Source organism: Stegodyphus dumicola, chromosome 4, assembly GCF_044657685.1.
Source record: "Stegodyphus dumicola isolate Sdum_Otavi_A_Nest chromosome 4, ASM4465768v1".
NCBI lineage: Eukaryota > Metazoa > Arthropoda > Arachnida > Araneae > Eresidae > Stegodyphus > Stegodyphus dumicola.
In genome coordinates, this window is record NC_140771.1 from 31,393,938 (window position 1) to 31,420,061 (window position 26,124).

At 32.0% G+C, this 26,124-nt stretch overlaps 1 protein-coding gene across 2 annotated transcripts in view; it reads left to right on the forward strand.

The window, feature by feature from the left end:
• LOC118198037 (uncharacterized) overlaps window positions 1-26,124 on the forward strand; it is a 51,335-nt gene that overhangs the window by 14,420 nt on the left and 10,791 nt on the right. The window contains exon 1 of one of the 2 annotated variants that reach the window (XM_035369624.2): window positions 23,680-23,833. The exons of the other annotated variant lie outside the window; for it this stretch is intronic. Within the exon in view, the coding sequence (XP_035225515.1) occupies window positions 23,813-23,833 (21 nt within the window). The 5' untranslated portion in view covers window positions 23,680-23,812. Of the gene's footprint in view, window positions 1-23,679; window positions 23,834-26,124 lie in introns of those variants that run through there. 2 annotated transcript variants of the gene reach the window in all.

Consider the following 26,124-nt stretch of genomic DNA (forward strand, 5'->3'; position numbering starts at 1 on the left):
TAGTACTGTTTATTTCTCTTTACCTATTACTTATGTGTCATGTTCTTTAGTTTATAATTTTGTAGCATTATTTGGTACGCCGAAATACTTTCATGCAAATATATATGTTTTGAAGTGTTAAAAATGCTTTAATAATATTTACTTGTAGTTTTATTTCTTTAGGATAATGATTTAAGAGGTATACGGAAAAAAAATCGTTAGATTAAAAATATTATTCACTTTTACCTGATGCAAATAATGTTATGAATTAATTTTATGCCAATATTGAAGCCTATCATTTCTAGGGCGGGAATTTTACAAGATTTTATCAATAAGTTCTTTCCTTTTCGGAAAAATTTTTATTGATTACAATGATTAACGGCAATTCCAATAGTAGTGCTGATCACTTAATTCGTAAGCTTAAGAATTTTCTTCTAAATCGATTTTCTCTTATTAGTTTTGTACAGATTTATGTACTTTTCAATTTGCGTACGACGCCTAAACTATGATCTCAAACTTTAAAATGAAATATGTGGGTTTATTTTATCGGGCCACATTCAAACACTCCGTTTATTACTTCCTTGTACGAAGTAAAAAGGAAGTATTGTAATCGTGAAAAGTTTCAGGCAGCATATTTCAACGAAAATATCCATTTTAGCCGCTATCGAATGCAATTTAAGGATGTTTTTACGTGATATCTGTACGTAAGGACAGAATAAAATACTCTTTTCCTCCAAAAAATGATAAAACTACTTTAAAATGAATTCTGAAGAGAATTTTTCGTGGCGTCTGTACGAACGTATGTACGTACGTACGTACGTTCGTGGCGTCTGTACGAACGTATGTACGTACGTACGTACGTATCTCGCATAACTCAAAAACGAGCAGCCTCAGAACGTTGAAATTTTATATATAGGACTGCTATAACATACAGATTTGCACCTCGTATTTTGGTTGCAATCGGCCGAACCAAACGTATATAAATATATCCACTCTGTTACCCGGCTCAGTGATCTCAGTTTCTTTACTCTTATATGTTTGTAAATTCTACATTTTTTGCTTTAAAAATGATTGAATTATGTTGTTTTTATCTTCCGGTTAAGGATTTTATGCCTTCAGTAAATCTGTATGCAATATTTTTAGAATTATCAACAATTTTAAAATTGTTTAAGTGCCGCTAAGCCTCATTTGATGGCGGCCATTGTTGTTTACATTTGAAACAGGAGACTAGTGGATTTGTTGCCAATCTAGAGAAACTTAGCTTCGCAACAACAAAGATAACGCCTTCTTTTATTATTGTGAATTAAATCATGCTTAATTCTTTCTGGAATTTTTTTGAGGAAATAAGTGTTTAAGATTTACTTCGTAATTTTTAATACAGATATTTTGAGTTTTTATGTATTTTTGCCTTGTCGCGAAATGAGAACTGAATTAATTGAATGAGAAATACTCAATCGTCTGTAAAAAACTGTTTCTTTTTTGTTTTGTTTGCTTAATTTCTTTTATACATCGTTCTAGCTTTATTATAGTATTTGAATAGAACATGTGGCAACGATTAGATAATTCTTTAAATGATATAAATTTTGTGCATTCGGAGTTATAATATGAAAAAACCACAAAAAATTCCCACTAAAGATGATTTCCCCAAATTTATTCAAGCTTCAGGCCAAACTAATTAAGAAATGCCTAAAAACCTTTACAGTGACAAAGTTAAGCTGAAAAACCCTCAGGAAAATTTAGCAGAAATCATTAACATTTTCAAAGATCAGAAAACCCTTTTTCTCATGAAATTAATAACCACAATAGTTCAGAGAATTAAATCAGCTAAATCAAATATGCAGAAACTTTGCCTAGCTTTTCAAGCCATTGAGATGATTCTGAACTTTGCAGATAAAGATTAATTCGCAGCTTCTCTCAAGACAAGCATAGCCGAGCGGCAGAAATTCTCAAGTTGCAGATCCTTACATCGTGGGGCCATGTTTACTTCTCTTCTAGAGCCTCCTCACTAGGTGCAAAAAGTACGTTCCATCTTACTGGATTCAACTCATCATTAAAGACACCCTACTTATAATATATTGGTAAAGGCCGCACTAGGCCGATTGCCTCTTAATTGTGTTATGACATAGACATAGACATAGTTATAATATGAACGAAATATAATACTGTTAAGTGAACCTAGCGCCAGAGTGTCGCTATGGGAAGCAAATAGAATGAATTTTAAAGAATGCATTTATTCTATTGTGGTTTATGCGCTGTCGGCGAAGTAGATTTAATTCAATGCAGTAAGTTTAAATGAAATGCAAGAAAAAATGCGTATAATTGAATATTCCGTTAAAGGAAGTCATGTGGTGTACACATCAGAATTTTTTAAATGAGTATAAACTTCTATTTTATATAACTACTGTTTGGGAGTGTAAAAAATTGCATTTTATAACTTTTACAAAACTAATTCTTTTACCTTTAAAAATACCATATGAATATTTTCTTTTCTTTACGTATATTTTTTATAATCGGAAATGTGGGTATACGACCAAAATTTTCGAAAGAAAAGTCTACATGATGTATATTGTTTGTTTTCATCAGCTACTTCGCTAACGTGAACAGCACATTACTGTGTAAGCAGTACGGTCTGAAAAACCTTGCGAAATCTTTCGATATTTAGATTTACTTGTCACATTAGAGACTGACATATCGCAGCTTGTGGAACATGAATGTACTTGAAACTCAATTTCTTCTATAGATTCTATTCTTATTCTAGTATTCTATAAAAATTGGCAAAAAATGTAGGACCTTTGATCGCTGATCGTAATAAAACGTTTCCACAGAAATTTTTGAATATCTTTTGACACATCTCTAAATATCCTAAATTAATCAAATTTCGTAAAAAAACATGTTGCTAGTTTTTTCCGTTGAGAAAATTTAAAAAGGGAGAACTTCATAGCTGATAATAATTCGTGAAATTTTTTAATTTTTGTTTCGTAACTAAAGTCAGAATCTGATGTGGGCACCATGACTTTCTAATTTATACACATTTTTTGCTGAACTTCATTGCTACCATGGTGACTCGCTTAATTAAGTTAGAACAATTCCTCGAATTATTCTAACTAAATTAAGCGATCCCTCAAGGCAAGCTGAAAATGACATTAAATTTTGAAACTAAAAATCCGGTCAATTTTTATTAAACTTCTTATTATTTCATTTTTTTCACAACGAGTATGAAATTTTCCGAAAGGAATCGGAGATCGCATTATTAGTTAGATTTTGTTATTTATCGAAAATTAATTTTTTTTTTAATTTGACATTGCCAAAACATGAATATTTTCGTCATTCAAAACACTGTAATTGGAAGAATATTACTAAAATCAAAGGTAAGGGTAAGGACTTCAAGCCAGGTTATGTGGTGGGTTATAGATTTACGATTTGTATATATAATCGTAAATACATATATACGATTGGTATTTCCTATTATAGTAAAAAAGGAGTCACAACTAGCTGTTATAGCAATTCCATATACAAAATTCAACGTTCTATGGCTAATCGTTTTTGAATTTGTAAGGTATATACGTCCCGAAAACATCCCTTTTGAATCCGTTTTATATACAAGAGTCCTTTATTCTGTCTATACGAACAGACGTCACGAAAAAAAAAAATGTTCAAGTGGATTCGGAAACGGTCAAAACTTTATTTCGTTTAGGAAAGTAAAAAAGACTTCAGGAGAGAGATTGTTAAAGGACTTCGTGTGCGAACTCAGTTGCTTGTTTTATGAATTATATTATTGTTTTTATCGCTTTACGTATAGTTTTCGCTACAGTCGTAATTTCCTGTTATAACAGGAGGTCTTGAAACGTTTTCGAAGGAGGAGATGTGGAGGCACTACTTATTTATTACCCCACTGATGCTCTTTGAATTATTTTTAACGTCTGAAAGCGCTCTTACATGTGCCGTTATTTTCGTTTTAATTTTTTCTCCTTTTGTGTCACATCTGGAACTAAATCTGAAGCTTTTGTAATCCGTGCTGTAGAAGGCCTTTCATTTATCGTCGGAAATGAAATGAAATGCTGCAGTCCTAGAAAATGGGTAACAAATAGAGCCATTTAAGAGCCATTTTTGCGTTTTAATGTTTCTTTGACATTCATCGCTTTACCTCTTTGGTCTTAAGAAAGAAAAACAAAAGCAGGAAAAGATACTAGTATAAGAATCAATATAAAATTATCAGGTTTTAAAATTCAAACGCTGTTTATAACTGACTTATGCGGTTGATCACTTAAATAGAACCCAAAATGGTTTCGTATACGAATGAAGAGCGTTTTTTTTTTTTCATCTGTTTGAGTTCTCTTCATCTGTTCATCTGTTTCATTCTTTTTTTCTTCATCTGTTTGAGCTTTATCATCAGCTTGGTAATGGTGTTGGTGGTGTTGGTGTATTTAATTATGGCGAAGCACACGAGGGCTATCTGCCTAAGAGGAGGAATGCCTTTCGTGGAGGACTTTCTAAGGGAAACTGGTGTAACAGCTTTAAATAATATTAAAATCTTGTAGTTTAAATAATTTAAATAGATGAACATTAAGGTATTTGTGAATGGCAATATTTGAAACCAGACTCGAGTGCCTCGTGCGACTCTCGCACGAAGAATGTAATTTATTTTTAAATGTTAGAATATGTTTTCTCTTCTTGTTTGTATGTCGCTATTTTTTTTTTTTGAGTGTTAAATAAAAGTTATTGCTGTGTTCCATCATTGGAGTTGCTTCATATCGCCAAAGAAGCATCACACTGGCTCATATACACGTTACACATGGGGAAAACCACGAAAACGCCCATGCAGCCAGCCCGTTAGCGGGATTCGAACCTCGTACCGAACTACCAGTGTTCAGCGTCTTTACCGCTCGGCTCAGCTTGGTAATGAAAATACAACTTGGATTTAAAAATATGCCAGAGGCTTTGGCTGATACTTACTCTACTAGTGTTTTGTACTAGCTTTTGAAAAAAGGCTCTCACATTCGAATCCAGTTATCTTATCTTTAGTTTTCCTTCCTAGAACATATAAAATTAAACTTGGTTTTAATTTATCACCTGCTTTTACTTCAAAACTTTAAAGAAATCTTCTCAGGATAAAAAAAGAAACATACTATTTTGGATTGGATTGGTTATTTGAATTCAGGCAACGTACACGGTGGCTATCTGGGTAAAGGGAGAAATGTTTTCATGGAGAACTTTCTAAGGGGAACTGTCTCATGTCCATGTTATTTCACATGAGAGAAACCAGTTTATATAGATATTCGCCCAGTGTGGAACCCGTCTTTAGTGATGAAGTTTTGCTTTTCATTCCTTACTCATGGTTTTTGAATTTTTTTTTTCTTCCTGTTATTGTAACAATTTCTTTCAGCTCATCGTGAACGAAGCATCGTAAATATTGCAGCAAATGCAGTCTCAAATGCGAGCTAACCAGGGAAATTTATCTTTGAAAGATTTAGTCATCTTATTGCAGCTGTTGGTATTCAAACTAACTCGGAGTAAAACAGGCATAATATATTAAGTAAAGCGGATTATAAAAAATCTTCCGCTTTACATAAATCACAGAGACACATTAATGAAAATGGAAGGTAATCTTGATCAAACTTCTCTCAAAGAAAAAGAATTCGTTTTATTTATTTAAAATTTAAATCAGCTTCTAAAAATCTTAAAACACATGCTACTAAAAATAACAAACAAAACGAAAGTGAGGGCTAGCAAATGTGGAAGAAGCTATTAAAACGTACGTTTAAAAAGTCATTTCTCTAGCCCTGAGAGAGGCCAAGTAAATAAATTCTCAACTCTGACCACTGACGACCAAATGAATCAAGATATAAATAAAAATAATGAAATAAGCAACCCTAGAGAAAATGAAAATTACGAAACTCACAATGTTAAAATATGTAATAAGCCAAGAAAGATGGCACAGAACGTCGTTGTTAACTCTGAAGAAGAAATAAACCAGAAATGCATAAGAAGGGAGATCAGACAGAACCTCTGTGTATACAAATAATGACAGGCCACTCTTTAGCTGGTAATTATGTGAAGTGGATGATTACTATATTATATTCACTATGAAACTTAACGAAATCGGAGTTCTGTTTTATTCTTTCCTCGTGAAATATGAAATGTCTATCAGGACAGTACTTAAAAAAGAACCAAAAGGCATGCAAATTGGGAACACTGAACACGAACTCAAAAATAAATAAATACCGGTCAGAATAATCAAGCAAACAAACAGATAAAAAAATAAAAATGCTACCGCACTTCTTATGTTTTTAGTTGAGACGGATAGGAATGATGAGGTAAAGAACGTTTTTAAAGTTACAAGTGTTGTAGGAAGGAAAACTGCTGTTGGACTGCATTGGTCCAGCAGCAGTAGTGCGACAGCAGTATTACCAATTGTACAGTAGTGTGACGGAGCAATACCTGTGTGAGCGTATGCAAAGTTCTGGTGATCCGTCTACATTTCCTGTGGCTGTTGGACTGCATTGGTCTAAGACTAGTCGGTCCTATAAAATGTCTCATATACCAGTGCTATGAATATTGTCAAAATGTGTTTTTTAACAAACACCATTGCTTGAAGGGTGTAAATTTGCAGCTCACAGAGGAATGGACCTGAAAGGAGAATGCACCTGAAAAAAGGGAGCTATATATGATGTAGTTAGTGTATAATCATATGAAAAATGTCTGGCATATTCCATAAACAAATCGACGTGAAACATTGAATTTAACAGAAACGAAAAGTAACTTCCATCTTTGATTCTAGGGATAATTCACGGACGATAAAGACCAGAGCATTGGAAACTCATTAAGGCTGACGACACAAATTTCATAAATTGGCTAAAGAAGACCAAATGTCTGCTCGCAAGATATGAGAAAACTAAATCACTTCTTGAAAAAATATAGCTTGGCATAGAGATCATTGAAACTGTAACCACACTTTAAAGATGACATTTATTTCTAATCAGGACACCGAACACAATTTAGAAGCAGATAATGGCTATATTAAAGTATCATACTGCATGCATATCATTCATTAATGCAAATGGCACAAACTATTTTGACTAATTATCTTAAAACGCACATAATTGATCTACTTCTCATTAGTGAAACACTTCTCTGTCCGTATGAGTGCTTTAATTACATGGCTATAAAACAAGTTATACTGATAGAAGACATATTCGAGAAGGCAAGTGCAACAATGATGATTAAGGATCATTTAAAATTCTGTGAATAGAGTTTGCCATCTTCGCTGCATATTTAAACAACAGAAGCATTAATTTATGAAATTACTAATGAAGCATTTCTGTTTATAGCTGCGTATAGTCCGTCTAAAACATTATGACGAGAAATGAGAGGCATAACCTCCCACTGGCAGACTTAAACGCTAAAAGTTTGGCCTGAAATTCTAGATCTGCAAACACAAACAGATGTGTACTTGAAATGTTTGAAATCAACAATGGATTTAATAAATGAGTTGCATCACCCGAAACTAAACTTCAATATAACGCATCCTCGGAGGCCTTAGATGTACTCATTACTGATGGCATTAATCATACTTCCTATTTTCCTATTTGGAAGTAGTTCAAGAACTAAACTGTGATCACTTTCTCATTGTTTTCATGTTTTTGGACTAGGACCGTCAAATCCTATTACAAGAAAGGTAATGACATTGCAAACTTTATTTAATAATATAGATGATATCAGATGTAATCAGCTACTTAGAAGAATCTATGATATAGAATATGTAACAACCAAATCCAAGTATAAAATTCAAACAGTTATTAGTTATGTTACTGAATACTTCATGCCGAATTTACTTGACTTTATTTTTTAAAAATTTAAACTCAAGAACTATATGCGCAAAAAATGTAAATTAAAAAAATAAATCAGACTTTCAACTATCTCGCCAAATAAATTTCTCATTTGATTAATGAATTCAAAACATATAAATGACGTGAACCTTTAGAAGATATGTCAATTGGTCAGAGCATAGTTTGAAAAATTCCCCGTCTGCTAAGATCAGAGCGAATCAATCAGATTGAACCTTTGGACTATATAACAGAAAAATTCAATCTGCAAATGAAATCGCCAGTATTTTTGCGGACATATTTGAAAAGGCATTTTCTGCAGATCTGTCTAATGATATTCAAGATGAAAATTCTGTATATGAAGATATATCATAAATTATTTATAGTACAGATTGTACATCAATCACAGTAACATTTCTACAATAAGTTAAAAGACTTTATACGTAAGTTGGACGCCAAAAAATCTAAGGAATATGAGCAGATTTTCAACTAGTCCCTCAAAGAATCTCCAACTAAATGTTGTGTCTTACTAATCAACATACATTTCCTGACAGAGAAAATATAATATTGTAAAGGAGTGAGTAAAATGTGATGAAAACTGGCTTGAATACTACGAGACAGAGAAAGCATATTTAAATAAGTAATTTTAATCTGCAAAAGGTGATGCAATACAGCAACTGAACATGCAGACTGATCAATAGGACGTAGGACAACTTCTTGCGGCGATACAAGAAGCAAGCCTTTGATGCACAGAAGAGGTTCAGCTTGCAGATCCTGAGGAATGAATGGTCATATGTTTTTAACCATCCTCCACAGTTCCTCTTCTAATTGAAACTGGGACAGATCAATCAAATAACAGTCAAACACGTCATACAAATACTCAATGAGCTTAGCGCTTAAACACCTTTCTAAGCTTCATGTATGCATTGTTGGACATTTTATTTCTGCACATAAAGTACTGCAGAAGGTTACAGCTAAAGCATTCGTAAGTATACCGAATTCATAAGCATTTTAAAGCACATCAAATAATGTACTACACTAGTATTATATTTTTGATTTACGCACCTAAATTTTGTTTGTATAAGATGTTTAGGTATTAAAGAGATTTGTATATTTTGATTTATGTCATCCACAAAGCACAATTTTGATTGGTTACTGCTTTCTGATGATAGTTTCATTCTTTTAGAAATGTGGTTTTGGCAACTGTTTTTCATTCATTACTTTGGATAGGGGACTGCTGACCGTTTTCTCTTGAAAACATGAGATTTATTGCATGTTTCATTGTAATTTTTTATGTTATGTGTTAATTATATATAAGTTTAATTATATAAAAAGTTTTTCATCATTTGTTTCAGGAAACAAAGTTCTTAACTTTCCTTATACCATTTGAATTCTTTAGATTTTGCAACGAGAAGTTAGTTAATTTATTTAATAACCAACTTCCCGTTGGTTATTAAATAGGTGGTTGGTTATTAAAAGGATAGTTAATATTTGTGTTAAAGGAAAGTGCTCATTTCATTGCAGTTTTTTTATATAGCATATAATGCATTTTTATTAAAATTTCTGTTTTTTCTTTTTTCTTTTCTTTTTTTTTTTTTTAATTATTGTTTGAAGTTGTTCTGAAGAGTAAAATTCTGTGCAGTTTTTAAATTTAATGTTAGGCATTTTCTTTTCTTTTTTTTTTTTTTTTTTTTTTTTTTTTTGACACATTTAAAAAGCCAGACGAAGGCAGACCGCGTAGCGGCTAGAATTATGGTAAAATTATCACCCAAGAAAACAAAATAAAAGTTCCAAACTATTATAATCGAACCTTAAAATTGCATTTTGATTGATATGCTTCTCGAAAAATCTTTTGGTTAAAATATGTTTAAATTACGCCGGACCAGAAATTATTTTATAATCATGATTTTTGTGCTTATCTCATTCAGACGAAATTAACATATATTTATCTTTCGATCGAAGGGAACAAACTCTTATGCGGTACGGAATTGGCGAATTAATAAAATGTAGAATTAAGAAAAAAAAAATGTTAATGACATAAAACTAGGTGAAAAAAATATTAAATTGAAGAAATATTTTGTGTAAAACTTTATAGCATTACTAGTTTTTTTTTTTTTTTTTTTTTTTTTTTTTTAAAGATCAAGGGAGCACTTTGCCCAAAAGGGCTATTAATTTCGTTTTGGCAGTTTACATCTTCCACTATAAACAGCGAATCACTTTTCAAATTGTTGCCTCCAAATATTATTACCTCGCATTCTATTAAAAAATACTAAATAATGCAGAATCTGCATGAATGAATGTAAGTATCTCGCACTGTGAAAAAACAACGGTACCTAGAGACATCAAATTTTGAATAACGTAGTCCTCCACTAGAATATGTGCATCTGGAAGCCCAAGTTTGGAATTTGGAATCTGTTTTATTATTTATTTCATATTTTGTAAAACTTTAACGAATTTTTGATTAACAAACTCAGCGATTTTAAAGTGAGCAACTTCAAAACTGTGCGGAAAAAAAAATATCTCCAGCGCGCGAGCATGTGAATCGGAAATTCTAGAGGTATGCTGTTTTAAAATATTTTGTGATATTGCTGTTGAATTGAATTTTATGTGCGAAATTTAAGTGCGAAGAACATATTTTATAAATAAAGGTAACACACAAAACGTTAAAAAAAATTGACCCTTTGAGGATAATATAAAATCTGAAAGCTTTCAGATTTTTTTTAATTCAATAGTTCAGAATTTTTTTAGTCCAAAGGGGTAATTTGCCCTGAAGGACTATTAAGTTCTTTTTGGCATTTTGCGTTGAAAACTTTAAAAAGCAGTATCACTTTTCAAATCGTTGCCCCCATATATTATCACTTTGTTTTATATTTAAAGAAATTAAATAATGAAGAATCTGCTTAAATGTATATATATTTTTCTCGCATTGTGATAAAACAACGGTACATAGAGCCATCGAAATTTGAATAACGTAATCTTCCATAGAATATGCGCATGGGGAAGCCCTAATTTGAATTTGAAATTTGTTTTATGTTCAATTTCATATTTTGTAACACTTCAACGAATTTTTGATTAAAAAAAACTAAACGATTTCAAAGCGAGCAATGGTGACACTGTATTGAAAAAAAAAAAAAAAAAAAAAAAAATTATCTCCAGCGCGTGAGACTCTGTATCGGAAATTCTAAAGATATGCTCGTTTTAAAATTAATTTGCAATATTGCTGTTGAACTTAATTTTATAGTTTGAATACGTAGAACATGATATTTAATAAATAAAAGTAACACACAAAACGTTAAAAAAAGTCCCGTTGGACGTAATTTAAAATCTGAAACCTTTCAGATTTTGTTTTTAGTTTCCTATGTTATTTTAATTTCTTTTCTTTTCTTTTTTTAAGACAGGAAAAGTGTGCAATGCTCTCTCCGGGATTCGAACCCCGAACCTCTCTTTTGCTAGTCAGAAGTGCTGTCCGGTTACATCACGATGGCACATGGTAAGGAGGCATAAAATAACTTATATACGTCTGCTTTTAAAGGGCGATTGGGGATAAGTGGACCTAATTGCCAAATCCGGCCGGCGAGAATTAACTTCCACCACTTTTTTAGTTCGGACGTCACTTGCAGAGTATTTTAGAGTTTTTCGATATTAGGAAACTGAACAGATCTGCACTGCCCTCGCGGGATTCGAATACGGGATCTCCCGATTGCTAGCTTTGTCTGCTATCAAATTATATCATATATTGGGAAGGAAAATGCCTTAAAACTTTATCGATTTCAACGCAGCTCCTTTCAACGTCTTCATAGAAAAAAAAAAAAAAAAACTGAATTTTTTTTTTGAAATTTTTTTCTAATTTTTCATTCGTAATTTTTTAGGGTTTTCACAAAAGAGTTTTCGATTAAATCGGTATCGTTAAAAGGTTGAATTTTAAAGTTTAAATTTTAGATTGTTTCTTGATTCAGTATGTTCTTTCTTTCCATCTATTATTTTAATAGGTATACTTAAAAGATTAAATGGTTGTTATTTTTCTTATTAGAATGACTATCGTGTTACGGGCTATCATTACAAAGAAATTGGCTGTAATTCATTGCCCAGATCTATACTTCCTCATTTCTTTCACATTTTTTTAAATACTATTTGCTTATTTATTTCCTATAATTCTCTGACTCTTCCAAGATTCCTGCAATATTTTGACGCGTTGCATCAGCTTTAATTAAGGTTTCGCCATCTGTTGAAACAGCTGGAAGACACATCTTCTCTTGAAATCCCCTCGATTTAAACTTCATTATGAATTGTATTTTAAATGCCACCCGTATCTTACGATACTGCCATTAATTTTGAAATTTTGATATGCAGACATGCAAGAAACAATAAAAATCTTCGAAACCAGTTTATTTGACTGGAGACTGCAGTTCTGCATTTTTAGTTCTTTAAATTTGACGTCTGCTCTTATCGGTGAAAAGTTCAGATGTTGCCATCTTTTAATAGAAATTCATTCCATCAATTAGGATCTTTGTGGAGTCCTAGAAATACAAATGGGATATTATTTTTTTATGAAGTCTTTTCTAACGTCCACTTTCATGAAATTTGAAAAAGCAGAAATGGCAGTCTGTAAAAGAACATATGTGCTTTCCAAAAATAATGCCAAAAATTTTATATAATTATATATATTCTTTTCTTTGAAGTTGACTCAGCGTTCTTTTTGTACTAGATATTTTCTTGAAAAATAAAATGTTGAGTTCAAAATTCAATATTTTCTCTTTTAGGAGAAGAAATCATGTCATAAAAGTAATGATAATTAAATAAAAGGCATAATAGTTAATTTTTTTGCATCTTTTTAATATTTTGTTGGATTATTATTAGCTTCTAAAAATATGGTTTAGTATTTCTGACTTACAATTACCTAGACTTCTTTAAGTATATCTATCATAATTTTCCCCCTCATTTTGCATTACGAATTCTATCAGTTGTTACTGAAAAACATTTTGTTTTGGAGTTTTATATTCCATTTCCTGTAAAATGTGTTCCATAGGCTTTAAATCTCGACACTAAAAATGTGTTTTAAATATTTCAAGTACATTCAACGACATCTAGTTAGTTTATGGAGATGTTTAGTGTCGTATCCCACATGACATCTTAACGTCTAATCAAATCTTCCATTTCTAGTTCTGTCCACCTTTAAATAAAATTAATATTTTTTTGCCCCGAAACTTAATAAATTCTTCAAATTAACTGTATCAAACTTAAAAAATTTGGTTTTTCCAGATGCAAATTGAAAACAGACTGAAAAAATTTTATCGCATACAGTGGCTCACATTTGTTTTCCGACACTTGCATTTTTCGGTTTAAATGGCTAATTATGAGTTACTAAATTTTGGCGAAATGACCTCATTTTTTTTTCAAGTATACTATTGATGATATTTTTAAAGCCTATTTGTTTTGAAAAATGTTATTCAAAATATTTTGGGTAAAAATAATTATTTATCTCAAAACATTCTGCATATAAACTCGCAAAAGTATTCATACACTTTGAATAAACACTTTATATTTAAACAAAAACATGAAAATAATGAGATATTTATATTTCATTGGATGTCTTTTAGCGAAAATTACATTTATCTTGCGCTTTTCCATATATTTAATTAACCTTTTCGTTTAAGAACTTTTCGTTCGTTAATATTCCATTTTGCTTCATTCCTACGTAAGATTTGCTTTCAGAAGATTTCTTTAAGAAATGTCGTGTTTCTTTATTCCTTTCTCCAACTCCCTCCATATATGCTGTATAGAATTTAAGCCAGGAAAACATGGAGGCGTTTGGATAACTTCAGAGCAGTTGTATATAACCACAAGCAGTTGTATTAAACCATTCTTCATTCGGCTTCACCAGACAAAAATTAGTCCATCGGACCCAAATATATTAAATTTTGACTCGTTAGCAAATATAACGTTATTCCAATATAATGAATCTTTTCTTATCATAGATTTTACAAATGCTAGGAGTACTTTCCTTGTTAACGAAGAATTTCCTTTTTACTGATTACTCATTGTCTCCTCATGTTATAATGTCTGTTCTGACAGTTTCAGTATTGGTTTTTATAACAAATCCTTCTTCTAAATCTGATGCAAGTTTTATAGTAGTAATTTTTGTATCTTATTATAATTTTTGTAGGATAAGTCTCCAATTTCTTGGTGTTAACTTGAAATGCGATTCATTTATGCGGTTCAGTGCATTTTCAACAGTTCCAAGCGATTTCCATCGTTTTGTAACATTAAAGGTAACCTAGACGCATTACTTCAAAGATGTTTTAAATATTTCGAATAATTTTACTGTTTTTAAAATGATGAATAGTTAAATTTCTAACAGAACTTTTATAGCGTCTTGTCGTATTCACTTCAAATATAGAAGCTTTAATATATTTTGCTGAACAATTAATAATCTTTTAATGCAGACGATAATTCTTGTGATGTACTATTTTCATTTATAAAACAAAATATTATGAAAAACATCTTCTTTCAAAAGATACTAATAAAACTGTCGATTGTCTTAATTATTATGTAAGCTATGATTAGCACTTTTTTAATAATTATTTTATTATAGGCGATATTTTAGAGATATATATTTTTGAAACAAACAAAGTTTAAAATACAGAAAAAATAATACATTAAGGAAAAAATTTAAATCCGTGTTTAAATATTTAGTATAAGATCTATGTAAATAGGTTTCAAAACTATAAGCGTTTGAAAACAAATGTGAGCATCTGTATCTTTTATCGATAAAACCTTGATGATGAAATGTTAAAATAAAACAAATTCTAAAAGAATTTATAAAAATGAATAAATACTGCCTATTATGTATAAGGTATTCCTCCTTTTCTGCATGCCTTCGTGGTGTAACGGTAGCACATTCGGCGCGTATTCGAGAGATCCAGGTTCGAGTTCCGGCGAAGGCATTGCTGATTTCTTCGATTTCCTACTTCGGAATAACCTCTACAGTGGCGCCAGAACTAAAAGCTGGTGAATGGTAATTCTTCACCACTAGGATTTAGTGACTGAGTCCCCTAATCCCCAGTCGCCCTTTCAAAGGGGAAGTGTATAAAGTATTTTCTCCCTCCTTTCTGCATACCTTCGTGGTGTAACGGTAGCACACTCGGGGCGTATTCGCGAAGTCCAGGTTCGAGTCCTGGCGTAGGAATTGCACATTTTTCACATCTTCTGCTTCAAACAATCCTAATGACTCTACAAAACATATTTTGTATAAACACGCATACTGTATTTATTATAGATGATTTTTTTACACTTGTCCACTTGTCCCATGAGCATTGTCCCATTACTTTTGTGGCTTGATTTTCCTACTGTAAAGAAAAAAATAATAAATTTTAAATTGAATATTTTATTTTTGGAAAAATTCGTATTTACATATGCATTTATATGCAGTTTTGAGCTGTCCTTTTTAAAAATTGGCAGGAAGCACACGCATTCAGAGGTAGTTTAGAAATTATTTTTAAACATATCATCAAAATAAAATTTGCTATTTATATCATACAAACATGCACACATACACCAAATGCATTTTTGTAGAACTAGTGAGAAACAAAGTACTTGTGCGGAGATTATGCAGATAAGTACTTTTTTCCCTTTAACATTTCTTCCTTAAAATTAGGGCGCGGACATTAACATTCATGAAGCACTGGTGGTCATTACTCAAAACATATGGTAAACAACAGTTTAACATTTTTTTCTTTAGTACTTTTCTAACGACCTGTGGTATAAAACATCCACTGAATATTTTCTTTAAATATGTAACACCTTAACAAAAATTAGTATTGTACATAAATGAAAGTTAACAACAGCAACTGATCAAATTGATGATCTTTCATTGCAAAAGTTGTAGACAGTTCAGGAAGTCAAAGAATGGTCCAGAAGGCTCACGCACCACCAATTTAATGGAAATCAATTAGGTTAACTTTCGCTTATCGATATTAAATTAACTCTTTTTTAGTGCATCAAATATGATGCATGACTTCTTTTGCGAGGAAAGGAAAGGAGGCTGTTATTTCTTGACTGCACGTGGGCCACACGAGGTGGAGATTTATTGATCAGGTTTTTCTATTTCTCGTGATAGTCGTGACAAAATCCATCTCTATAGTTTAACGTGAAGTTGTTGCTACTTTATCTCCGTCGTAAGACAAAGTGTAGCACTTCTTCCTATTGTTACAATATCCGAAATCGTCCAGGCAAACTCGGCCTGAAAGCACAATCTGAAATCTTTGGATTTATTATGAGAGTCATATGGCATTGCTTGTGAAATGAGCAGGAGTTGCAATTTATAATGATTTGCGGTACACAATTATTCGATCTTTGGGTAAAAAGTCTGAACCATATAATAGTGGGACCGAAAAGTAATGTCGCTTTCTTACATTAAATTCAAACGAGTACATTTTTAGCAAGTTTTTATTTTTAATCAATAATATAATCACCTTCGTTATCAACAACCTTTTGCCATCTAATGCGCAGATTTTCAATCCCGAACCGATAAAAATCAATTTGTTTTGGAGTAAAATATCTCGAGAGGAAATTTTGAACAACATCCAAATTTTCAAACTTTTTGCCACTAAGAAAATGTTGTAGGGATCATAAATGGAAATCCAATGCTGAAATATCGGCCAAGTATGGTGGGTGAGTATGGCAGTACCTCCCACCCCAATTCATTAATTTTTTTCCAGTGTTCGTCTTGCACAGTGCGGTCTTGCATTGTCGTGTTGCAGAATGACGCCTTTTCTGTTGAAAATTGATATTTTTTGATTAAAAATTCGTTCACTCCATCCAATTGTTCACAATAAAGGTCTGCATTAACAGTTTGTTCAGGTTTCAAATGCAATTCGAAATGAACAATTCCGCGAATACTCCACCAAACACCTAGAAGCGCCTTTTCGGGATGTAAACCCTTTTAACCCCTATTAAAACTGCCTTTTGAGTTTTGGATTATCATATAGGACTGTTTTTTTTTTTTTTTTGTCTCCACTAATCAAACGATCAAAAAACGGTTCTGTATGGTGCCCTTGAAGCAATACGTTGCATGTGATGGATAGGTTGGCTTTGTTCATTTCGGACAGATTATGGGGAACTCAAACACCTGCTTTGCTTATTTTTTCATTCTGCTTTAAATGTTCTTGGATGGTCGACCAAAGTTGGTTAAGAGTGTTTGACATGGGTTTGCTTCCACTTCTGCCCTTAGCATGTTGTTGTCGACATGCGCAGAAACGACATTACTTTCCGGTTCCCCTGTTAGTTTTCCAGGGCGTAACTTTGATCGTTATTCGCCTCTGCGTTATAATAAACATGATTGTTAGCACTGAATGCAATTTAAACTGTAGTCTATTTTGAAATCTATTTTTTGTGATGATCTTGAACCAATGGCCATTTATGACTAAGTGATTATCTTTTGATAGACAGATAGATAGATCAAGTACCTGAACCAAAAGTACTTACCTTTTTTTTTAATTTTTAAAAATTTTTATTACAATAATTTTATTTAATAAATTAAAATAATTTATTAGATAAAATTATTGTAATAAATTATATGCATTTTGCATTACAATAATTTTATTTAAATGGACAGTTTGATAATTGAATGTGAATTGCATTTTGATTTTGTTCTATTTCGACATTTCTTGAAAAGTGCAAAAGTCTACCGTCACGTTTTTGAGTTTTATTGATAGAAAAATTAGTTTAGTTATGCGATTACTGCAAAGCCTCGAGAGCTATGTGCCTAAAGGGAGGGATGCCTTCGTAGAATGCCTTTCTAAGAGAAACTGGCTCATATGCACGTTACATACGGGGAAAGCCACGAAAATTCGAATCTCGGACCAAACTACCAGTGTTCAGCGGCTTTACCATTCGGAGGCCGATTGAAAAATTAGAAAACTTGTCTTCTAGGTAGGTTACGTAGTTCTGGCAAAGCACTCGAGATCTGTCAACTGTTAATTTAAGAAGGAAAGCTTTCAGAGACGACTTACTACATGTGAGCGTCTAATAGGCATTTCACATGGCAAAAATCATGAAAATTAGCTCATTTAACCCCCAAAAATCATTTCAAGGCAAGGTAGCAGTTTTCAAGACTACTTAAAAGGTTTTATCAGCATTAACAAATAGAATTTCAATTAACCAATTGGTGTTCAAATTATTGCAATAAAAGTTTTAAAAAAAATTCTTCCTGTACTGAAATAAAAACAGCTGTAATTTCAATTACAATATGAACAGCAAGTGTTTAAATGTCAAGCTCATTATTTAGCTGAGTTATTTCAGTTATTCAATATAAGTCTCAAAAATATTTTTTTCTAGCAAACAAAGCAAGTTTTACATAATTAGATGCAAGCTAATTACTTGTTTTTGTCTCTTATTAACAATGTTTTATTTTCTAGCTATATTTTTATGTGCATAAGACGTTTCAAAACAATTGCAAAACTGTGCAAGTTTAGTTTAAGCTTAAGAAATGGATGAAATAACATGAACTTTCAGATTACCACAATTTTGGTCACAAGAAAGTACTGAAAACTTAAAATTTCTTTTTGGGCTCACTTAGAATAATGTATCAAAGCAAAAAAAAAAAAAAAAAAAAAAAAAAAAAAAAAAAAAAAAAACATTTAACAGTCAAACTATAAGACTACTAGGTTATCATCATATTCTGACTTTACAGTAAGCTTTCAAAAGTCAAATAATTCCTTCCAGTTCAGTCGAAATTCACGCAACGAAGGAGCAAGTTATTATGATGCTTTTCAAGAGTTAAACCAAAAAACTCTAAGCATTTTTTAAAGGAATCAATAAGAAGAATTTGAAATCCCTAGTTTAGTAAATGCTTAATCCTTGCTCATGAATTCAGTTTTTTCTCATGAAAATTCAGGTTGTGCTCTTCAGTTAAATTAAAGAAGTACATCATAAATATTAGAACTAAATGATTGTTACCTTTGGTATGTAATATACAAGATCAAGATGTGTCTAAAAATTTCTGAGACTAGGCACACTTTAAAAAAATTTCGCCATTAGTTCGTGCTCTTGCAAGCATAGCAGTGGTTGCTGCTTTGAGCATTGTTAGCTGTTGATGAATGAAACAGAGACTGCGTAAGCTCTAAAAAAACCCATAAAACTCGAAAACTGAAACCCACAAAATGTTGAAAAACGCATATAGAGATACAGCAATGTTTCATTCTCGTCCATTTGGGTGATATTCATGTTTCGTGATGGATGAGAAAACCTAGACGATGACCCCCAGAGTCGACTGAATATCTTGTGCGCAAGTACAGGAAAGGTTTGAAAGTTCGTGATTTAGTGGCTGCGGGCCGTCGAGTGACACTTAAGATGCTCCCGGATGAGTTGTACTTTGGTAAGGCCACAGTTCATGCAACTCTGAAACACGATTTATAAAACAATAATTTGCGCAAGGTTTGTGCCTGATGGCTGAGCAAACGCTATGCACAATGGAAGCTTCTAAGTATTTAATCAAAGTCACGGATAGTCTCTCTTTCTATATATATATGTAAGATAACAAATATGAAAGAAAACTTCTAATTTTAATTGGCTATAACCTCTTTTATTTTTTTATTTAATTTGGAGACTTCCTCTCTCCGTCTTAAAAATAGTGCTATTAAATCTAAACTGCGTCATTCAAATTAATCATGCGATCTTGCGTAACTCTTAATGCAGATGTCTCTTGCCCAATCAAAGTACTTGTAAACCAAAACTTTTTGACTCCCTCCATCCTTCCTGTGAAGTACTGTGAAACTCTGTCTCTTTTCGCTTACGCTTTCATCCTGTTAAGACGCTGCTGCAATCATCTATGTTCGCTTCTATCGCTATAGTATCAAAATTGTTCTGGAAATAGGCACGATTGGAGTGCCAAGTGAATTGTGGCCACAAATGTGAATTTAAATTAAGAAAAAAATTGGAATTAAAAGCTGTCTCGACTGCCAAGTTCTTAGTCTTAATGAATTCTACGTTTTAAGTACCAAATATCTACGCCATCACTATTTCGCGCATCTACGCCTCGGTGGTCTTACATCAGTGTTTCCAAAACTGTGCTGTTATTACATATAGGTATATATATGGTTGTTTGTTTTATCTTTATTTGTAATGGGAACGAAAGTTGAAAGCTGATGAGATTCGTATGATCGGGAATCAAAAAAAAAAAAAAAAACGGGAAAGAAAGAAAAACAGTACAAAACAGCGATCACCAAGCACAAATTACCTTTCACAGAATCTTGCGAAGAGGTATTTACTCCTTTAGATCAGAGTACACTTGATTAGTCAAGGGACTTTAATCGGTTTTTTGAGCCGACAATGATTAATACACCACGAGTTCATTCCTCCAGGACAGATTATCACGCAGTTATTTTGGATAGACTGGTTGAAAAAAGCGCGTTTTAATCCTCATTTTCAGAAAGAAGGTTCCTGTTGCATAAAAGCACAAGACGACACACTGCTGTTAATGTGCACCTCAAACTATTCTCTTTTTTAAAGAACTGAAATCTGTCATAAAAGAGCACTGGTATTCTGATGTAGAGGACATGCAAAAAAGTACGATGCATACCTTTAAATGATTTACCTGTTTCGACAACTTATATAGTAGCGCATTACGATGTAACCACGTTGTAGAGACATTAGGTTATTTTGAAGCCGGAAGGAGGGAAAAAAGGCGCAATGTCGTCGCCAGAACTCGAACCTCGGACCTCTCGATTACGCGCCAAGTGTGCTGGCCATTACACCACGAAGGCATGCTAAGAAGGCGGGCGAAATGCCTTATAAAGCTGGAAGTGCTAATTTGAAAAATATTGAAGTAAATTTTCATTTTCACTATTTCCTTTTTTTTTTTTTTTTTCCCACTAACGGCAATCCTGGAACGTTTTAGGTACATCTTGTATGAAGCTAGAAATATCGCCTGTTAATTATAGTAATGCTTCAGACTTTCATAACTAACAGCTTAAAAATACAGTAAATTAAACTTTACTGTATTTATTTGATTTTATATTAAATTATCTAACTTATATAATTCAAATTAAGATTTAAATTATGGAGGGTATGCATCTAATTCTTTTAAATAATTCGATCCGTTACGTGGTTATAATTTTAAAATTAATGATCTCATGTCACAGCCAATGAAACCTGTCTGGAAATTGGCTGTTTCCTAATGCTGCGCGGATGAAAGATTTTATGTTTCACACGATAGCAAAATTGGCTAAATCACTTTAATGATAAGTACATGGGAACGTAACGTAAACAAATTTGGGTAGTTTTAGTTAAAGGCATACCAAACATTCTAAAGTAAGAAATCAAATTTGTTTGAAAAAGGTATGCGGGATACAACAGTACTTCATCTTCGAAAATCGTATAAAGAACAGCTAAAATAATCAAGGGCCCTTTTTCGTTACAGGCTTGCTCTATTAATACATTTTATATAAGAATACATGCCTTAATATATAAGAAGGTGTCATTTTGTTTCCTCTTATGTGAATTTCGTATTCTAACAAGACATAAATTGTTATCCTTTACTCAGGGAAAGTACTTGCTGCAAAGCGTCTGCACAACTGATCCGGTTCAAAATATCAAAATATTCAAGATGAAATATATTTAAGTCCAAGAATCTTCGAAAACCTCGAACCTTTAAAAAAATAAAAATAAAAATAAATAAATAAATAATAATAATAATAATAATTCGAATGCTGGAAAGCTTGGCGCTTTTTCAGTCAGTCATTCGTACCTCTTGGATTTGAATTGAAACCTAACCTTAAACATTTTAATTCAAAACTTTAGAAAGATTAGTTCTCTTGAAATCGACTAATGCGGTCGTTAAAAACAAAGCACAAATTTTGCAATTTCAGTAGACTTGGATTTTGGATAACTAGCATCATCTCACGGCTACCCTGAATACTACACTTTTTATTTTCTGAAGAGGGTAAACGTTTAAGATTTAGTCCATTTGTAAAATATTAATATAGTTTAAGCTTTAGTGTACAATTATATTAACATATACGTTAAAGTTTAGTGTAACTGTATTAATTTTTGAAATAATTCTCTTCCTTCTGCATTAGCTTAGAAAAATTCTAGAAAAAATGCAAAAAAATTTAAATAGTTACTGGAACATCTTGGATCAAATTACATTGAAAAAAAGAGGCGTGAAATTCAAGAATTTTGATTCTGAACTTCATTTACTAAATTTCACTTGTATCTGTGTAGAGTCATTAGGTTTTCTGAAGCAGGTGATAAGAAAAATGTGCAGTGCTTTCGCAGGAACTCCAATCCTGGACCTCTCGAATACGTATCAAGTATGCTTCCAATCACATTACGAAGACATGTGCAAGGGAAAGAGAAAATACCTCATAGACTCCCTCTTTTAAAAGGCGAACTGATGAGGATTACGGGACCCAATCGTCAAATTCTGGTGGTAAAAAATATCACCTTTTAGCACCACCTTTTAGTTTTTTTTTTTTTTTTTTTTAAGCAGGAGACGTGATGCTTCCAGTTACATTACGCATGTATGCGTAAGGGAATGAGAAAATACCTTACATCTTCTTAACAAGTTTCTAAAATTTTGTCCTTAAATTTGTTTCCTATTAAAAGCGGATTTAAACTTTGTTTTAGTTTAAAACTTTTAATGTTAAGAAAATTTTTATTCTTTTTTCTTCTATTATTCTTCTACAGAGTATTTTTGAAAATGTAAGGTTCATCCTATCTCTATATCTAGAAAATATACACAACTACATTTTAAATTATTGTATCATTTATATATTGAAGAAGTAAAACTTCCTGTGGCTTTAGTTATAGAAATAAATAATATTATAGCCTGTGTTTTTATTTTACGGAATTATTTTTAATTTTTCACCGTTTGCCATTGCTATTGTAAATAGCTCATTTTTAAGCATAGAATTTTATAGCCTAAATCTTTAATATCTGGCATTCTTAAATTAATTGACTTTTCGTAACTACATACTTTAAACGTGCTTTGACGTTAAACTGAAATCTGAATATGGAGACCACAATTTTTAGCTGGCTGTCCAGTTTTCGAAACATTTTAACGGTAAACCTGCTGCAACCTGTTAGACATTAGACTGTCAAATGAAGTTTCTAAACCGTAATTTTTTATAAATTTGGGTAAAGGGAAAAAAAGGAGGAGATATAATTGTTTGAATTTTTAAATGAATTATTGGTTTGGTTTAGTTCATTATGGCAAAGCATACGAGAGCTATCTACCTAAAGGGATGGATGCCTTTGTGGGGAACTTTCTAAGGGAAACTGGCTCATATACACGTTACATATTGGAAAAACAACGAAACCCCCATGCAACCAGCCCGTTCGCCGGGATTCGAACCCCTTACCAAACTACCAGTGCTCAACGACTTTACTTCACGGCCGCTGGTGGTGCTTTTTAACTGAACTAACTGACTTCATGTTTTGGTCATGAAATTGGTAAAATCAAACATTTGAGATATTGCTTGATTTCGAATGGAATACAGTTCTGTAATAACATGCCAGCATGTAGTAATTAGGCATCTCATCTGCGCTTTTGGTAAAATGAATACTATGAGGGTAAGCGGAGCTCCGATAGCACAGTACGTTTCGTTAAATAAATTAACCGTTAAATCCGTTAACTCTGTTTTATGAATTCTGTTCCAATATCAGGAACATAGAAGTTTAGGAGAAATGAAAACTTCCTCAATGAGCGACTCGCAACCGTGGCACTTAAATGAGTCTATTTATTGTGATTTCTCTGCACCCTCCATTACAATAAAAAAAAAAAAGTTAGAAGTAGATGCAGATGCAAGGTTGATGGATAACAAACGCTCCACTGACCCATTAGTGGACTTCCTCTCCCCTGTTCCGGATATTCAACTGGGGAAAAGGATAAAAGGAAGTTGAGAGAGAAAATTCATTCTAGGTCTCACGCGGCGACCTTGATCTTGACCTCTGAGGGGTGGAACCAAATTATAAAATGGATCGCAGCCCTCCCTTCTGATTCACTTATCAAGATGATCGTCTCTGCACTACAGGTAAGTTGTCATCTCTTGTAACCAATTAACAGCGTTTAAATAACATCTTAATATAGTGAAACGTTTCACCATTTCGCATTTATAAAATATTATTACCACATCGAAGAGATGTCATTGATTCCAATTCGCCATTGATTAAGTCTTGTCTTATAGGATTATGTTGTTTGATTTTACCAATCAACAACGCCAAAGATTTTTATTTATTCTTGATATAATAAGATTTCTTTTGCTCAATATAGTATTAATTTAACTACTTAAAAAGACATTATACGTGGATTTCTTAACAACATTGTAATTGCGATCTGCTTTACTAACATCCTGCAATATGTCGAAGGAAAAATTGTGAACTTCTCTTGAGTACATCACTTTCTACTGTACAACCACTGTGTAACGGTTTCTGATATTGAAATTCTTTTTGATTGGAATTCTAATTTCAGTAGTTTCCAACTCAGAATATTAATTCAGTTTCATGAATTAACAATTGTAAATATTGATTTTATTTAAGAAGATAAACAAAATATCTGTGTAATTTTTATAATTTTATTTTGTTTTATTTCGTTTATTATTTAAATTTTTAAAAAAAATCTTTCGATATTATACTGTTTTTTGATGAGTTAGACTCTAATCTGAAATTTCCAGATTTGGATATGTTAAATTAATTAATTTTCGAATATTATGTAATATCGAATATATTTTTTAAAAACATTTCTAACCAAATGAAGCTGATTTTTCCCATTAAAAACGTTAAACATGCATTCTTTCACTTTTTAGTGCCACAGTATCGTAAGTTGTTACAACATTCAACATGCACAAGAGTAGTAGATTCTAAGAAGTATTACCAAGTGATCAGAATAAGGCATATCATTCCCGCGAATAACTCCTCTGGCAATTGTTGCTAATCTTCCTGAAGAAGATTTTTAATTTATCTTTGACACCAAAGTACTACATTGCATTGTTATAAACTGGAAGATTTAAATAAAGCAATGGTCATCAAACCGTGTTCCGCGGAACCTTGGAATTCCTATCAGCTTCTTCCGTACGTCAAACGAGTTTCGTTAATAAAAATAAAAATTCTAATGAATTTGTGAATGCCACATGGAATCACAAAACTAATTAAAACGATTAATCAAACAGTATTTTTGATTTCTATTATTATTTTTACCTAAAATTAATACGAAATAAACTTGCTTCATAAGTAAAATTGCAACAAAATAATAACTTTCTTTTCATTTTCAGCATCATGTTCTTGCGAATCGATTATATTTTTAACGCTTTTTTATTATTTATTTTTGTTTTATTTAAAGGATGAAATGGGTTTCATCGAAGCAAATTCTAGTTTTATTGATTCCATAAAAAAATTATATTTCCAGGGATCCTCCGAATGAGCAAAATTTGAAGACATTGAACTATTGAAAAAACAAAAACTGTGTGGTTACTTCTTGACATTTTATTACCTTGCAACTAAACTCTGACTACGGATGCCAATCTTATTTTAGAAAGATCTTTAATTTATCTTTGCTATTAGAGCAATACATAACAAACTTACGAGATTCTAAAGAACGAGAACTAAATAACTAAGAATTCTAAAGAACTAAAGAACGAGATTCTAAAGATAAAAACTGCATGAGTACTTCTTGACAATTTTTGTCTGTATTTTTATATAATATATTTATTTTTTTAAATTTAAAGCTCATGCAGACGGTAATTTTTTTTAATATTTACATTATTAGTATATTTAATGAAAACGTTTCTACTGGCATGTGTTACATGCTTACTTAAAGAATAGCTAAGAGTTCGATATACTTTGATGTTAAAAGACCTAACGGAGAGTGATATCAAGTCTTGTGTTACGTGTCCAAGGCTTTATCTTTTATGCGGTCTGATAATCATTGCAATTAAGCAGTACAAGGTTCTTAAATTAACTTCCACGCAGCATGGTAAATAACCAATTATCAGAGCGTTGGCTTTCGGCGTGGTATAAAACATTTTATTTACCTTTCGTATGGTAAACGTAGTTTAACAAATATAGATGTTTGAAAGTGGTAAACATACTTCTTGCTTTTATTTCCTAGTAACAAATCTGATTGACATAATTTATGGACCGTTTAATAGATATAATTTAATACAGCCAACTGATAATTTATGCAAAAATTTGCACCATTATTCAAGGAATAAGAGTTTTTAAAATCATATATCACATGCGTTGGTGCAGAATAATGATTTGGTTTTTGAAATTAGGGGAAAAAAGCAACCTTGGTTTGGTATAGATTTTTAAATAACACCCTATCGAT